The sequence below is a fragment of the Equus quagga genome, chromosome 1 (genome assembly GCF_021613505.1).
Source record: "Equus quagga isolate Etosha38 chromosome 1, UCLA_HA_Equagga_1.0, whole genome shotgun sequence".
NCBI classification, from domain to species: domain Eukaryota; kingdom Metazoa; phylum Chordata; class Mammalia; order Perissodactyla; family Equidae; genus Equus; species Equus quagga.
Genome location: NC_060267.1, coordinates 144,364,011 through 144,381,821, shown reverse-complemented (window position 1 = coordinate 144,381,821; position 17,811 = coordinate 144,364,011). Strand labels below are relative to the sequence as shown.

General features: G+C 41.9%; 1 protein-coding gene across 5 annotated transcripts in view; it reads left to right on the top strand.

Annotated features, from left to right (window-relative positions):
• MYRIP (myosin VIIA and Rab interacting protein) overlaps positions 1 to 17,811 on the top strand; it is a 338,714-nt gene that overhangs the window by 280,863 nt on the left and 40,040 nt on the right. For all 5 annotated transcript variants that reach the window (XM_046645553.1, XM_046645535.1, XM_046645545.1 and 2 more), the window contains one exon: positions 16,981 to 17,220. In XM_046645553.1, coding sequence (XP_046501509.1) covers positions 16,981 to 17,220 — 240 coding nt within the window. The remainder of the gene's footprint in view (positions 1 to 16,980; positions 17,221 to 17,811) is intronic.

Below are 17,811 nucleotides of genomic sequence, written 5' to 3'. Positions count from 1 at the left end.
TCAACACCACTTGGGAACTTGTTAGAAGTGCAGGTTCTTAGGCCCTGCCCCAGGCCTTCTGAATCAGAAACTCTGGGGATGGGGCCCAGGCATCTCTGTTGTGACAAGCTCTCTGCTGTGCATTTAAGTTTGAGGGCCACTGACTTAGGGTTAGGGTGTGGGATCCGCAGTCAGCCAGCCTGAGTTCAAATCCCACTGTGTGACCTTGGGCAGGGCATCTCTCTAGGTCTCGGTTTCCTCTTCTGTAAAATGGAGCTAATATTAGAACCCACTTCAAAGAGTGGTTGTGATGAGTGAATAAGAGGATGTTCATAAAGCACTGAGCTCTGTCCTAGACGCAGCACAGGGCTCAGCTAATGTTATTTCAATATGATAATTCAGAGCACACTTTACTAACATTCTGTGATTCTTTAGTCCACATCAGCCCCTTCTCAGAATCTTCGGTGGCTCTCTCCCCATGGTTTAATTCATGAATCCCCTTTCAGAATGTGATTAAAGCTACAGACTCTCTCTCTAGAAAAATGCACCTGCACACACACACACTCACTCACTCACTTACTATTCTACTTACAATTTCAGGTAGTTCTTGGACCTCCAACCAGATTAATTTTATATTCTCTAAATACACCCTGTTCATTCCCAGCTCTATGCCTGTGATCATGCAGTGTCCCTGCCCTGACTCACCTCTTCCTGGCGAAGTGCTGTGATCACCATAGACTGAATGCCGACCTTTGTGGAGCCCACTCTGGCCTTCCTCTGCAATATTTTCTAAACTCAAAAGTGACACATGTAGCTTGGAAGATTAAATGACCTTATATAAGAAATAGATTGGGGGCCAGCCCTGTGGCCGAGTGGTTGAGTTCGTGCACTTCACTTTGGTGGCCTGGGGTTTCACTGGTTCGAATCCTGGGCACGACATGGCATTGCTCGTCAGGCCACGCTGAGGTGGCATCCCACATGCCACAACTAGAAGGACCCACAACTAAAATATACAACTAGGTACTGGGGGGATTTGGGGAGAAAAAAGCATAAAAAAAAAAAAAGATTGGCAATAGTTGTTAGCCCAGGTGCCAATATTTAAAAAGAAAAAAAAAAAAAGAGATTGCGATATTTAAAAAAGAGAGTCTGAAAGATCTAGTTGTGTTGCCTCTGCCTTCTGTAGACGTGTCATCCTTGCTCACTCTCAATACTTTCAACTTGACCTTTCAGGCTCCTGGAGAAACCACACCCACTTGCTGAATGTCATCGCACCTCCCCCAGTAGCCAGCTACCATGCCCTGCATTCTTAGTTTGGGTTCTACCAAAAGCAAGTCCTAGGTTGAGAATTTAGATGTAGGTTTATGTGAGAGGGAACACCAGGAAGCCCAAGAGTGAGACAGGGAAGCCACAAAAGGCCAGTTAAGGTATGCTATAGGAAACAGGGGCTGCATCCCACCAGGGACCCTCTGAGAAGCCATGTGGATCACAGTTCAGAATTCTCCCACTAGAAGACAGGGAGCAATAATCCACAGTCTCCCATCTCCCAGTGGTAGAGAGTGGTCCCATGCAGGGTGGGCATTAACCTTGTACACAGCCAGGTTTGCATGGATGGTGCCTGAGAAGTCCCTCAGATGGAGAAGAAGAGAGAGACCCAGGTCTGAGGTGGGACACTGTCAGTGGGCCAGAAACTGTCCCCCATAGCTGCAGATAATTCATGTAGGTCCAGGGGAGACAGGCTGGGGCATCACCAGCATCTGCTACAATGACCTGTGAAGGCAACAGCCAGATCCCTGATCCTGGGGCCCCCGTGAAGATAGCTGTGGACTCAGAGGTCCTCAGGTCCTGCCTGGCCTGCTAATGTATTGCCTAGAAGTCCTGTATATGGTCTAAGCTCTCATTTTCTCCTTTGTTAAGCAAGATCATTACAAATCTACTTCGTGGATTGTTGCGATCACAAAGTAGAAATATAAAATTCTGTTCAATTTTGAATCATTATTATCTAGCTCAGGTGGAGAACTTCTCTAGAGACTCCGGGTGACTTGCCTCAAGGGATATTCTTGAGGGTTGTCTGCATAATTCACTTGCAGGTATAAGATGCCGCGTCTCCGCCACAACTAGGTGCCCAAAGCTTCCTGTTAATTCTGAGGTGGTTTGAAAGTTGTCTTCTGGTGTTAAGCTTTGCAAGGCATCGACGGGGAGAAGGCAGGGACCAGCAGAAAGGCGCTGCTTCCCTGGCAGTGTCCTCTCCTGCCCACTAGGTGGCGATGGTGTTGCATTTCCAGAGATTTCAAAACCCTGGTCCTCAGCATCCTCCCTTCTAGTTAAACTACGGCAGTTATCTTCTCAAAAAAAAAAAAAAGAGAGAAATATATATATGTATTTTTAACTCTTTGCGAACATTTTAATTATATAAATAAGTAAATATAATGTAAAAATGTTAAAATATACAAAATAGTCACCCTTTACCACAACCCTAACTCCCTGTCATCCACCACAACAAATGACTACAGTTGTTTGTGTGCATTCATATACCTATAGTATATTTAGAAATGTAGCTCTGCAAATGTGTCTGTGTTTTAGCAAAATCGGCATCTTACTCTTCATCTTCTTCCGCCTGTTTCTGTTAACAGTTAAGTGATAGAGACGTCAGCGCCTGTCTACACATAGGGCCTGCAGAAGATTGCGTCTTGGTGGTCCCCAGGGGGAGCGTAGGAGTGGGAGCAGTCTGTCCAGGATGCAAGCAATAAGGCTGCATTGCCTGTAGAGAATTTTAAAACAATAATAAGTTCAATAAAAGTTCGTCTTTTTATTATCACCTTGCATCGTGCACGGACAGTTCTAAGCAATGGTAGTGACAAAAAACTGTTCCCTTCCGGGGCAGGCTGCTCTCAACGTCCCGCCCACCCCCTTGCTTTGCAGTGGTCCATGGTGGGGAGGAATCAACAATCGATAGTTCCCATAATGATGGATATTTAAGATCTTTGCAATGTTTGATGTTACAAAACAATACCACAGAGAATATCATTGTGCAACCTCCTTATACAAGTATGAGAAGTAGAGTTGCCGACTTGAGGCGTATACGGATCTTTCATTTTAATGAATAGTTACCGAATTAAGCTCTCAAAACCTCATAGCAATTTCCTCATAGCCATAGCACAGTAGGAGTGTGTTTTCTCAAATTGTCAACAATACTTAGTGTTGTCAGTCTGTTAAATTGTCACCAACTTTATGTGAGGGAAAATATATTTCTTTTTAGTTAACATTTTCATAGTTACTACTGAGATTGAGCATTTTTCCCCAATATTTAAAGCTACTTGCACTTTTTCTTCTGTGAAAGACATATTTATATGCTGCTTCTATTAATTTACTGGACCATTTGTCTTTTTCTTATTGATTTTTAGGAATTAGTTTTATTTTCTAATTATATTGTAGATTTTAGTTCTTTGGTGGTTACACATTGAAAATATTCTCCCTTTGTCACTTTTGCCTTAACTTTATATTTTACACACAAAAATTTTTGTTACATATAATTTGTCAATTATTCTTGTTAATAATTTATCAATTATTTCCTTTATTTTTTTAATTCAGTACTTTGTTTAAGAAGGCTTTAAATCCAAGGTTATAATAAATTTTCCTATTTTTTCTTGATAATTTATACTTTTGTCTTTTACATTTAGCCCTTTAGTCCATCTGTACTTTACTTTTCTGGGCAATATGAGGTAAGATCTAACCTTATTTTTTTCAAATTAAATATTTGTACCCAATCATTATTAAATAATTCATCCTATAGCTGCTGGCTTCAGATGCCCCTTTAATGTATATTAACCTTCTTTAATTTCCATGAGCCTGTTTTTTTTCTATCTCTGTTTTGTTCCTTTGATCCAGAAGTCCCGTTTGCATACAAATAGAATTTTATTTTAATTATAATAACTTTATATTTTCATATCTGATAGATGGTCCTCCCTTCTCTGTTGTTTTTGTTAATGATATTTTATAAAAGTCTCTTGCTTTTATCAATCCTTTACTCATATAAATGATTTTTGCAATCTGCTCTTCAAGTTGCAAAAAACATCTTTTTAAGTTTTGATTGGATTGCTCCAAAAGTATTTATCTATCGGGGAATAGTTTATATCTTTATAATATTGAGCCTTCCCATCCAAGGTTGTCAAACTTGTCTCCACTTATTTATTCCAGTAAAGTTTTATAGAATTTTTCCAAAGTTCTTATACTTTTCTTGTGAAAAGCATGTTATACATTTTGTTGCTATTGTGAATGAGCTCTTTTTTGTCTACTACATGTTCTATTTGGGTTTTGTTGGTGTATAGAACACTATTGGTGTTACGTTTATATTTTATAACTTAGCACTCCAATAGATTCTCTCATTAACCCTAACAGTCTTTCAGATGATTCTCTTAGCTGTTCCAGGTGACGATCCTATCGTCTTCAAGTAATATTTTTATCTTTTCCTTTCATTATTTATACTTATTTCTCTTGCTCGTCTTATTGCACTGGTGACATCCTGTGCCACACTGTGACGTGGCAATGACATCTAGCACCCTGTCTTTGGCTGCTGTCCTTTGTCACTTGACTCCAGTGTTTCACATTAGGTGTGATGCCTCCTCTAAGTTAGCAGACATTACCAAAATAAGAAGGATCTGTCGATTCCCAGCTTCCTAAATGATTAAAATCAGGAATGTGAGTTTTATCAACTGCTTTTTGGTATCTATTAGGATGATCATATGATTTTTCTTCTATAATCTGTTAATTTTGTAAATCACATTAATAGATTTCTTGATTCTGAATCATCTTTTCATCTGTTGTGTAAATCCTATTGGATTGTGATTCCTTTCTATAAAAACTGATTTCCATTTGCAGGTTTCCATTTTTATGCTATCTTGTTTAGTTTTGGTGTCAGGTTATACTAATGACTTGACAAGTATTCTCTTTTTTTTACTATTTTCTAGAACACTTTAATGATGTATAATTTTCTGAAAGTTTAGAAGAATCCAGCTATAAAGCTATTCAGGTCTGCCCCTATTGAGAGACAGACCCAGATAATTTTATAGGTGAATTGTATACATGAAATATTTTATGTATTAAAATATGTGTAAAACATAAATATTAGAAAACAAGAAAGTAAAAGGAAGATATTAATTAATGTAAAAGCAAAAACAAAAAAAACTCTTGAGATTAATTAATAAAATAAAGCCTTGCTCATATATATGTATATAACATCTCTAATGAATTTTCCCTCAAAGGCAGTTCTGTTTGCATCCCACAGGCCTTGGTATGTAGTATGCCCGTTGTCAAACTTTTCTAAGTAAATTATCATTTCCAATGTGATTCTCACTTCAATCAAAATTAAGGAGTAATTAGAAGGGTAGATAACTTTTTGCTTTGTTTTTTGTTTTGTTTTGTCACTAGTTTTTAGTGTTATGTCACTATGAGCAATAAATATGGCTTATGTGATTTTGCTGTTGGGAATTTGTTGAGATTTCCTTTGTGACCTAACACGTGTCCAATTTTTGTGACTATTTCATGTGTTTTTGAAGAGAACACATGCTCTCCGTTTGTTGAGGAAAAGACTATATGTACATATGTACGTTGTTCAGGGCATTAGCAAGACAGACAAGGTCCTGCCTCCTGAAGCTCAGGTTCATTTGCCTTGTTGTCTATGAGTCTTCATTTGCCTAATTCTCTACCCTTATTTACTGTTGTCTTCTTCCTTCCGTGGTTTCCTTACTTTCTGTCTTTTTAGATTCTGGTGAGAAGTCTACACAGAAGATGCAGCAATGTGTGTCTCTGCCATTTCACTCCCTTCTAGACCCTTCAGCTTGCGAGCCATGGTTAGCAGATAAAGCCAGCTGAGAGCAGAAGTCCTTCCCCACATTCTCAGATTTTATCCTTGGCCTCAACTCTCCCCTCACATGTTACTTTGCACATTGAGTCTCTGTGTGGTCTGCTATCCTAGACTGCTGGACGCGTTCTTCTGTCCTCCAACACCAATCTCCTGATGTCACAGGTGGGATGAAATCTGTGGGTCAGACTCTCTTCCTCCAGTGCTCTGCAGTCGATATTTCACTGCCTCTTGGCATTTAGCGTTGAATAGCAGCCTGCAGACAGCCTAGCTTTTCCCTTGTCTATAACATTTTTCTCTTCTCTTAGGCGTTTGTTTGATTTGTTGTGTCCTTAAGAAGCAAACATTTTGCCAGAATGATACGTGTGTGCTCATTCCGTGCTGTTGCACATCATACGTGCACACTTAGGTATTTTTTCAACTCAGGACTGTTTTCTTCTGTAATGGTGATTGTTACTTCTTCCAGGCCACCCATACTTCATATGTTGAATCTCCATTCTCTTTCTCCCAGGTCTACGGTCTCTTATTGTTTTCCCATTTTGATCTTTTCCTCAATCTTCTGGGAAACCTTCCCAATTTGTCCTCCACATCACTCTTTTGTTTTCCCAGGATTAATTCTGCTGTTACTATCTTCAAATGCAGGTCCTAATCCTGCTGCTGTGTTGGCGCTTTTCCACAATCTTTTGTCTGTCTCATCAATCTCTCCATTTCATCTCATCCTGTAGTCTTTTAGCCTGGGTGCTTATCGTTTCTAACTTTCTACACCTCTTCATTGACACTGCATTGTTACACCCTAATGAAAACACAGAACCACTATCACATTCTGTCCTGGCTGTTAGTAAAATGTACATGTCGTCTTCAAACTAACTTTTGTTTCCTTTGCTCTGCAGTATTTTTCCATAGGATCCATGTTAACTTTTTCTGTTAGTCATTCTTGAATGAGGATAATGCTACCCACACCCTTTTGTTTGCCAAAATCTAGCATCCTCATATCATTTCCCCTCTGCTAGCTTAAGATAGGAGGGTTTTACTACTCTCATTGTTTTGCTCTATGTTTCTTTAACAGATGACTAAGAAGCGAGCCACAGTACTGAATATGCATATGTTGAATGAAGGAATGAATGAATGGAAAACAACAAAAACCATTGCACACTTCTACATGGTTTTGGTAGTCTCCACTTGCAGGGCTTTACATTTCATGACCACACCTCCTAGGAGGCAGCATTAGCCAATGGCTAATTCTTCCTTCTACTCACTTGGATGTTTTGGGGAGATACATTTTCTAAGTAACCATAAAATGGGGCAGGATTAAGGGAGCGGGAATAGGGCTTATCTTTGAATGCTTAAAAAGCCCCACCACCACAATAGAAGGCTCAGATGTTGTGTTTTTCTTTGTTTGGTGTTTATTTCATTTTGTTTTATGGTGAGTATTTTTCTTACATTCTAAACCAGGGTTTGAGGTTGGGAGACTATGAGGGGAGGGTCAACAATCATTCTGCCTACTTACAAGAAGGAGAGAGTAGACAGTCTTCAAATGCATTTTTTTTTTCAGTCCATTTCCAAGGGCTTTGTACTTAGTGAAAATTTTTCCCATCCATTTACTGGCAACAAGCTGACGTCCATTACTTTTTCGTTATATAGGTTTTCACCTTTTCTGTATCTTCCCACACAATTTTGGTGGAAAATTTGGAGAGATTGTAGAGAGATGTTTGCCAGATGCCATTTTAATATGGAAACCTGCTAATTAATTTTTCGTTGATTGCGACTTCAGGATTGCAGAAGGCTGCTATTTTTGTTTCCTCTGACATTTCATTTTTGGTTGGACTCATTAGTGGAACTTGTTTCCTTGGGTACATTTGCCCTCTGTCTAGCATGCTAGGTCCTAATTATTCTTAAAAGATGTGTTTAGAATCTTGCCACATTGAGAAGCCACCAATTCTTTATAACTAATAGTCTGTAAATCTTCCTTTATTTGATGTGTTTATGCCTTGCTACAGAAAAATTTAAAGTAGTTTACATAAATATTAACATGAGAAAATGAAGTCAAAATATAAGGGAAAACCAGGTTAGAAAAGATAAAATGAAGCCAGGAGTAATGCTAGTTCACAAAATGGATGCAATGAGATCCTAATCATGGGCTAGATATACCAAAAGTTTGGCTCCGAGTAGAAGACAAGAGAAGGAGAATGATGTGAGCAGTTTCCTGAGTCATGGAAGCCATATTAGGACATAAACCCATTTCTTAAAGGATGCTGCTCCCGGAGCTGAAGACCAAGAGAAATTTATCCCACGGGTCCTTGTGGAGAGAATGCAAAATTCAGCAGCCTGCACTGTAAACTGCTGCAGATGACCAGTGCATCATGGCAGGCACAGTTCATTCAGGTCGGATCTATGAGGGGCCAAAGTACGCTGAGCTCTGCTGGTCTGGGATGCTCCAAGATTAAGTTTTGGGACATGTAGAGGAGCAGACGGCTGCCTCCCCAAGTCCCCGTTCATGAGCGCTGCGCAGCTCTGAATTCAAGGGGATGCTGTCTGACAAGTGCTTGCAAGACCATGTACGTGGGCGTAGTATGACACCCTCCATCCTGGGAATATTGAGGCACCTGACAGGACCACCTACCTCTGACGTGTGCCAAGAGAATATCCCCAAGCAAGCCTCTATCTACACAAATTGTATTTGAATTTTGTCCGGTACACAGACCGAAGGGTGATAATTCCTGCCCCCACCCCCCAATTCTTCACCATTGGTTTACAATTGAAACCGTTCCTTAAACAAAAACTTAAAGAGAAGACAATTATATGGTGGAAAGTGGGACTGCTCTAATTGAGACATAGCTGTCCTCCCACTATGCCCCTTGCTCCCACCTCCACAGCAGCCTGAGCAAGTACCAGTAATAAGCTGGAAACAGTTTAGAGCAGGGGTGACCAACATCCCTCAACAGAAGACAAATCTTAGTCAAGCATCTGTCAAGTGATTCCCCCTGAGCACGGAATCACTGGGTATGCCCTCCAGGATAAAATGGTTGCAGAGAATAGGTCTAGAAAACAATGAGGTATTTGCTGAATAACAGTGCTGCTTTTTTTTCTTTTTTTTTTTTTTTGAGGAAGATTAGCCCTGAGCTAACTGCCACCAATCCTCCTCTTTTTGCTGAGGAAGACTGGCCCTGAGCTAATATCCAGCCCATCTTCCTCCACTTTATATGTGGGACGCCTGCCACAGCATGGCTTGCCAAGCGGTGCCATGTCCACACCCGGGATCTGAACCAGCGAACCCCAGGCCGCCAAAGCTAAACGTGCAAACTTAACCGCTGCACCACCAGGCTGGCCCCTAACAGTGCTTCTTAAAGGTTCATGTGTCATAGGCCCTTTTGAGAACCTGATGAATACGAAGTCTTCCCCCCAGCGAGGGGGAAAAAATGTGCATAAACACAAGCACTCAAAATTTTGCATTCAATGTCAGGGAGTTTGGGGAGCTGGGTTAGAAGCCCTGCTGTGTCGGAATTTTAACCAGGAGTCTGTTGGATCTTAAGGATCACCCACTAACAATGATGACTTTAGTTTTTATAGTAGTTAAATTGTAGCCCTTCTTTGGGGCAGATGTTAAATAGCAGGCTACCTATCGTTTAAGGCTTTTCTTATGTGTGGCAATCAAAGCATGTTAACTCCATGAAGAAGATGTTGAGTTCTCTATTCCATCTGGCAGGGACCCGAGCCTAGCTCACTCAAAACGGAGAGCAAGTCATTAGGAACAACAAAAAGAAGGGGATGTGGAACACCTCAGTCCCTCGACCCCAGCCCCTGCCCTGCGTGTCATCACTTGTTTGTTCAGGAGACTTCCTCCTGATTCAGACTCTCATGCCGGCACTGAGGTCCGGTCCTGAATCACTATCAGTATCCAAGAGTTATGTAACTTAGCCTACACCCAATTCCAATCCAGAGTCACAGAAAAAAACAAAGATGAAATCCACTATTAATGCTGTTTTATTCCTAAGAGATTTTGCCACGAAGTGATAGACCAATTGTGGTCAGTATGAAAATAATTGTGTCTTAAAGGTCTGTTCCTCATGTAAATGTTGATCTGAGAAGTCCAGACTAGTGATTTTGCAGATATTTTTTTTTTATACGGGATTGCATAATTCTGGGGAACTAAGTGGCTGCCCTTGCAACAAATGGCATAGTCTAATTCTGTCAAATGGGAGATTATAAAGGGAAAAAAACAGATGAAGGGCAGAGTCCATCAGTCAGAGGGAATTTGGGTTCGGGGAGAGGGAAATGTGCCCCAAATTAGATTAAGGTTTTATTTGTTTGCTTTTAAATCAATTATATAATATGAAAAACTCAGAAAACAGCCTGGGATCCGTACCAGGACAACTGACCCATAATTATAAATGCTAAAAATAAGCCTTCCAGATGACATTCAGGTGCTACGTTTCCATAACCTCCTTCACCAAATTCATCCCCAAGACTGGTCCCCATATCTGTCATCTCTGCAGTTCCACTGGCCGAATTCAGGACCTTCCACATGGTGGGGTTCCCCTTGAGGCAGGAATAAATATATTATAATATTAAATTCAGTAAGATTCCAGGTGATGTCTTCCCAATTCCGCCATGTTAAGTTGATCAAGGATTTGATGTGTACTTTTGTGTGTGTGACTGTTCTTATCACACCAGTTATAAGAAAAATAAATGTCTTACTCACCAGGGTACAGCATGAGAATAAAGCTACTTTTAGATTAATAGCAACGTGTTGGGGGGAGACAAACTTCTACCTCAAGGCACTAGAGACAGAAATTTTCTGAGTCCTCAGAAGAAACAGATCAGCAGAAAGGCAGCCAGCCTGAGGCTCAACCTGCTCTTCTCCAGCTTCAGGATGACTATGCCAAGGGATTTGCAAGTAAAACCACATACATTTGCCACATAGAGTGCCCGTAGGGTTAGTCCACCTGTAAGGCGGGGCTCTTCTCTGAAGTTCACTAAAAGATCTAAAAGCAAGCTGCAGAAACTCTGATTTTTAGGTCAGGTTCAGTATCTTTCATCAGCAGGAATGGGGAGAGCCACCAGGACACAGCTTTCAACCAAGGCTGACACGTAACCTTTGCAAGTAATCCTTTAGCTGGGCTCTTTCTAAAAAGGTAGAGAAAATGCAGAGTCCCCCCTCTCCCTCAAAGGACCTAGCAGATGAAAGACAGGCTCTGTGAAAAGCTGTTTCCAGGACTGGGGTTGCTTAGCCTAGAAGACATTGACATTGCTCCCTTCAAAGGTGGAGAATTTTGATGAGTGTGATGGTGAGGCGGAACAGAAAAATTGCTTTAAATTACAGCAGGCAGGATTTCAAGGTGCATAAAGACAGACCACTCGGGTACCTGAAGGTGAGGACAGTCATCTGAGGAAATCTGAGGGTATCCATCTCTAGAAAACTTCTAGAAAAAGTATCTTCTCACTCATTTAAACCTCTGAAACGAGATTAAATCTTTTGTGTCTTGGGTTCTCTCCCGACTCAGTGGTTCTGTTCTCTGTTCTTCTTTTAATGAACATGGTTAAACTTGTTTGGAGCACCTAGTCTTGTGTCGGAAGAGTGAAAAGATCTTGGCCTTCAAGGTCGCTGCCTCTTCAGCTCAGCCAGGCACTAGTCAGGTGACCTTCGACAGCCGACTGAACCTCAGTGTCCTAAGGGTACAGAGGGAAGTACTGGGACACTTGAATGAGAGTCCGTGTGTCCAGAGCCCAGGGCAGTACTTGCCCACTCAAAGGTGCTCAGCAATGAAAACTCTTCCTTCCCCCACCTCTTACAACCCCCTCGCCTCCATTTATTTCTATCTTTGTGCTTCTCGAACTTGAGAATTCACAGATTCCTCAAGGATTTTTCAGAGGACCTCTCATTTGAGAAAGGCTGCATTGAAATTTAAATACTATCAATTTAAGAAATTCTTAGTGTTACCATAAACCTAAATGTAAAATTAAGAATGGCGATCACATGGCAACACTCAGCTGTAGGGTGATTGCCCTGGTAATCCAGAATGTCCTTTTTTTCCGGTGACCAATGAAATGAAAACCAAAATTTGAAGATTATTATAAAGAACTTGCAGACCACTGAGAATATATTAGCAGACTCTTGTTTAAGAAATTGTACTAGCTTATCTTAATAAGTATTCCGTCATTAGGTGTTTAAAAGTGTACATTCCTATTTAGCCAGTCTCCAAGGTCCACACACTAAATTGAAGTGTGCAAGAAAAAGGCAACTTTTTGTTTTTCTATTAACTGCCTTAAACTTCCTCATCAGCCTCCCCACTCTGAATAGCCAGGGATGGACATTAGCCAATCTAAGAAACACTTAGCCTCTTGTGATTTAAACAACTTTCTTTCTGTTTAGAAGTGTTTTTCTAGGCAAATAATCAGTCTAACCTCCCCCACCCCACTTTCTCCACCTTCGCTGTCTTGGGGAGGGTATGGGGAGCTTCTGTGTGTACGTGGCTGCAAGGGCATCTTAGAGCTGAGCAGTGTCCTCTGGGTCCTTGCAGGTCTCCTCAGTGATGGGGCCCCTGTTCATCAAGTCATTTCCCACCCTACAGGCAACCCCGCCAGAGACCAAGGGGCTACACCTGTGGTCTGTTGCCTGTGTACTCAGTCAGAACCCAGTGTCTCTCCCTCAGGTCCCACCTTGGCTGTCACTCTCATCAGCTCCTTGGCACTGGCTGTCCAGCTGCAGGACAGCTATTTCATTCCCATCATAGAGAGCCCCTGGTAAGCTCACCTTCCAGCACCTTCAGCGGTCTTCCATGAGCCTACTTCTGGATGCTCTCTGTGTCACACAGGACCCTGGGAGACCTGGAGACCCCTAACCCCTCCCTCTGGAGCCTTTCATCGGGGCCTGATTGGACTTTGATTGAGTTGCCCCATATTATTGGGGGCGAAGGGGTCAGAGGCCACAGGCGACCTCTGAGGCTCCTTCTCCCTGGATCCCAACTGAGGACCAAGCTACATCCAGCTTTTGAACGGGGAGCTTTAGCCTCAAGAAACTCTTTCCACAAAATCTGACTTCCTAGACTGTTACCACGCTAAAGAGGTCGTAGAGTGAGCTGATCAATGCTCTTTGGGTTCCGATCCACAGTGTCCTTCCCTAGGGCAGAGTGCTTATGCTTAGCCTAAGAAAATGAAGATTTTAGTAGGAAATGAAAAACATTACTTTCTTGTTTTCAAAATACTGTCCCATTATACATACAAATGCCAATCTGTAAGGTGGGGAGCTAAAGACAGTGGACAGTGGACAGTGGGCAGGCAATTCTGATTTTCAACAGATTACTTAAAATGTTTGATGCCCAGATACATGTATTGCTGATAGTTATCCAGCTTGCCCATAAGGAATTATATTTCATGATTTTTTTTCAAGTCACAAAATGAATTCTCTGCTGACTTCATAACCTTCTCAGTAATCTGAGTCATTGTCCAACACACTGGGTTTAATTGGTGTTTGGGTGAAGTTGTTTTGAGACCCGATGTCCTATTGAAGTAGAAGAGCATAGTCTTCAGGCTGAAGATTCAGCAGCATCCTCATCTCTAAATGCTGAGTCCAGTTTCCCAATAGACTCTGAACTCCAACCTCCCTTCTCCCCCTTCCTGTGAATTCAACTGGAAGTTTCCCATTCCCTATCCAAGTGACATGTACCTGTCTGCTGGTGTCTTAGTAGGAAGTAGATTATTTACTCTTATTAACGTTTCTTAGCCCTTTGGGGGCATGGAGCCCCTGTGAAAATCTAATGAAAGTCAGTAACCCTCTCCCTAGAAAAGTGTTCATGTAAACCAAAGTTTGCAAACAATATCAGGAGCCTACAGAAGCCCATCCACAGACCCTGTGTTAGCTAAGACCCCCAACTTAGCATTTACTGTTCCAGTTGTCTTGGAGACTGACATTAAAATCAGGACACAGGGAAAATGTGTAAGTTTATAACACAGGCAGGGATTGCTTAACCCTTTGCAGGTTGAACACACCGATTTTTCTTTGGAGATATAAATATTTGTTAATTTACTTGATAAATTTTCCATGGACAAATATTACTAAGTTGTTTTGGAAGCTCTGGTGGCTTTTGATAACGATGCTTCCATCCATGTTCATGGTATCATGTCTCCTAGGTGTCAGATCCCTGTGGATGTGATTACAGAGTCTTTATTGAACTCTAGTGCCATCATTTAGAATTAATACAATTTTCAATGCTCAAATATAACTTGAGGTATATCCTGATAATCTTTGGGATTCCATTCTTTAAGATACTGCTCAGGTATCAACTATTCCAATTTCCCTTCCCTGACAACCTCTACTTCAACCAACCATGTGACGGCTCCTTCTCTGAGTCTCATCAAACCCTCACATTTGTGTACGTTGTACCCCGGTGTGTCACAGCTGTCTGGTTAGACGTTCCTCTCTCCACCACACCGTGAACTCTGCCAGAGCAGGAAGGGTGTCGCTCTCACCTTTGAGCTCCAGTGGCCAGCACAGAGCCCAGCCCATGGTAGATACTCAATACATGTTTGCTGAATGGAGACTGAATCAGCATTGACTAATGCTTCCTCAATTCTCATGTGGTAAAGAAATAGACAGGCCAAAGCTAAAGAAAAGGAAACTGGAGTTCAGATGAATTGATAATTCAATGTGTTAAATCTATTGAGTGAGATGGTAAGAGAAGGTTACCAGGTGTGAGTTTGTAGCCAGCTGCTGACTTCCTGGCTAATGCAGTGCATACCGCAAGAGTAGCAGCAAAAGTACTTGATAGATAAAGCTCAGTTCCTTAGCTGCTTCTTAGCCCTCTGGAGTCTGACCTAGGCCTGTTTTCTCCATCCTTTCAAGCTCCTCACTCTTTCGATTTCTAAGCCTTACTCCTCTACAGCAAGCAGTTTCGTGCACCGCAGGTCTTATTGGTCCTGCCGCTTCCTCATCAAGAATACCTGAACTCATGTCTACATATTAAAATTTTCCTCTGGGCAGGCCTGGTGGTGCAGCGGTTAAGTTTGCACGTTCCTCTTTGGCAGCCCGGGGTTTGCTGGTTCAGATCCCGGGTGTGGACATGGCACCGCTTGGCACGCCATGCTGTGGTAGATGTCCCACATATAAAGTAGAGGAAGATGGGCACAGATGTTAGCTCAGGGCCAGTCTTCCTGAGTGGAAAGAGGAGGATTGGCAGCAGTTAGCTCAGGGCTAATCTTCAAAAAATAAATGAATAAATAAAATAAAATTTTCCTCATCTTTGAAGAATCTGCTCAGAGGCCATTCTTCCCATATCCCTAGACAAAGGAATTTCTCCTTCTCAAGGACATTGGGAGCGCTAGTCCCTCTCCTGGGGCCCTCATTGCTTCTTGCTCAGGCCCAGGAAAAAATAGTCATTCCCAATGGACCCGTTTTCTTTTATCAATCCAGTGGTGGTTTTTTTTCGTTTCTGTCATCGGTTTCCTTCTAGTCACCTTTATATAGAGAGCTACCTTTAGCATTTGTCCAGTTACAAACTGTATCAAGCAAATTTGATGCACAAACATGATAAAGAATGAGAGAATCTGTCTCATATCTTTTTGGCAAAGCAGAATGGTCCAGATTCTTGTTGCAAAATGTTGTGTGATGAAGCCCTTCCTGTTAAATGACTAACTGAATGAAAATATCATATATTCTTTTGTCCTTATAAATACATTGTTTACTCATCGATTCTTGAGTTTGAGAAAATTCACCTAGGACACCATTATCTGAAGGCTCTTAGTCTGAGATTTTACTTATACAATCAACTTCACCATCATTGTTAGTCTAGAGAGCTGCTGTCCTTCTCTTTGAGCTCATGATCTGAGTCATCTAATAATTGTGAAATGTTGTTCTCTGTCAGTTTTCTTCTCCTTGCCATTATGAAAAATTTTTAATTCTCAACTGTGTGCAATGAAAGCTAAAAGCAAACTCAAAATGATTATGGCATTTCACTATTGAATCATCCTTCCAGGCAATTCCATTCTTCTCTTTTATTATTTTAGTCTCTTTTAGCATAATTGGGAATAATTGATGAGTAACGATGAAAAATAATTCTTAGGATGATGAAATAGCAAACTATTTCAAAAGTTAGGAAAAATAAGATCACAAAGATCCCTTAATGTATTTTAGATTTATAAGAGGGGCCAATAAATCCATATAGTAGTTGCAAAATAGAATGAGGTTGATTTTATTTAAAAAATAAGTAAATTTTCTCTTTGTTCCTTAGAAGCCGTTCAAGAAAGAATAAAATCCATGAAACATCAAGCCTTATAAATAGAACAATTCAAAGAGGAAACTCAAAAACTAAAATTGGGTCTAATGGACCCTCATGGTATGCCGAGATTCCAAGGCCAAGAATAGAGTGAGAATCCCAATCTCCATGTATTCCTGGAGTTCCCCAGGCCTGGTCAGGGCTCTGCTCATAGAGGGAGCTTAGGTGATATTCACCAAATGGATAGTAGGAGCCAGAGATGTAATTATTAAGCTGGAACTGTAATTATCAACAGAATGTCACCCGATAGTCCTTACATATGTGCAAGGATTTTGCACCCTCTCAAAATCTTTGCCTTTTGCCTAGAATACTGTTCTTGTGTCTCTCCCTTTTAGCCAGGTTAACTGCTACACTGAGTCTTGACTCAAACATCACTTCCACAAGGAAGCTTTCCCTTACTTCCAGCCCCTCCCATCCAGTTCCCCTTAATGGGCTGTCAGAGCCTCCCCCCAGTCCCAGCCCATCCCTAACCCCCCACCCCATGACAGTTAGTGTGTAAGGTTTTAGTATCTCTCCTCCACTAGGAGGCCAGCCCGGCTGCTACTGACTAGGTTTGCTCAGCCTTGCATCATCAGCACCAGCACAGTGCTGCCCATAGTGGGCGCTCAGTAAGTATTTTGTGAATGAAAAACACTGAATGAATTCAAACACTTTTCTGAGTACAGATGCTCACCTGCCTGAACCTTTCACAAAGCATTAAGATGCATGTGTTTGAGAAAATAAAAGTAAAAGGTCAAAGCCAATCTATGGAGAAAGCAGATCAAGTAAGAGAGCTTTATTTTCCTGGACTGTCCTTTACTCAGGGGTTATTGGGAACAACAAGTGGCATGCCTGGAGCAAAGGAGTCCTCAGCTCATGGTTCTGGCTTTCACTTAGGTGTCGGGTGATTTATCGGAGACTGACATCAGCAGTGAGTCTCAGCACCCCCGGACCAGCACAGACACCACGGAGGAGAAACAGAGAAACAGGCTGTACGAGTTAGCAATGAAAATGAGCGAGAAGGAGACTTCTTCAGGGGAGGATCAGGAGTCCGAGCCCAAGACAGAGTCTGAGAACCAGAAGGAAAGTCTGTCGTCTGAAGACAACAGCCAGAGTGTGCAGGAAGAGCTGAAGAAGGTAAGGGCCCTGAAACTAACTGCGGACAGCTCGGTTCCTGCAGCTGGGGTGGGGGAGGTTTTGTATTTGCCCAGAGGTGTGCTGGGCCCCCAAAGGGCTCTCTGTGAAATCCACATCCCTGTGCACTTGAAAGAGCCCAAGAGAACCCTTCTTGGTTAAGGCTGAGAAGTTCAATCAGGAAAACAGCGTCGTGTGTCCTGTGAAGTCTCCCAGGACCTCCTGTCTCCTTCCGCTAACTATACTTTGTCAAGACAGCCCTTCAGTTTCGAGTCTATAATTTAGTGCCCATGATCTCTCTCCTTGGTGAAGAGCAGTGTTGTTTCGTGTCCTCCCTCCCTGAGGAATTTTGCCTGTGGATTGAGATCACCTAGCCATCTCTCTTTCAGTCAATGATGAAGCTTCACTCCATAGTGTAAAGTCTTTGTGTTAAAAGCGGCCTCTGGACCATTTACCTCTGTCGTTTTCAGATTTTTGGTTTGTTTGTCTCTGCCTCAGGATCCTTTTTCCCATAAGCCTTACATGGAATCCCAGTGTTTTAAACAGATAAAAGCACTGCTGCTCTTAGGGTTCCTGCAGTGCCAGCCACTTGTC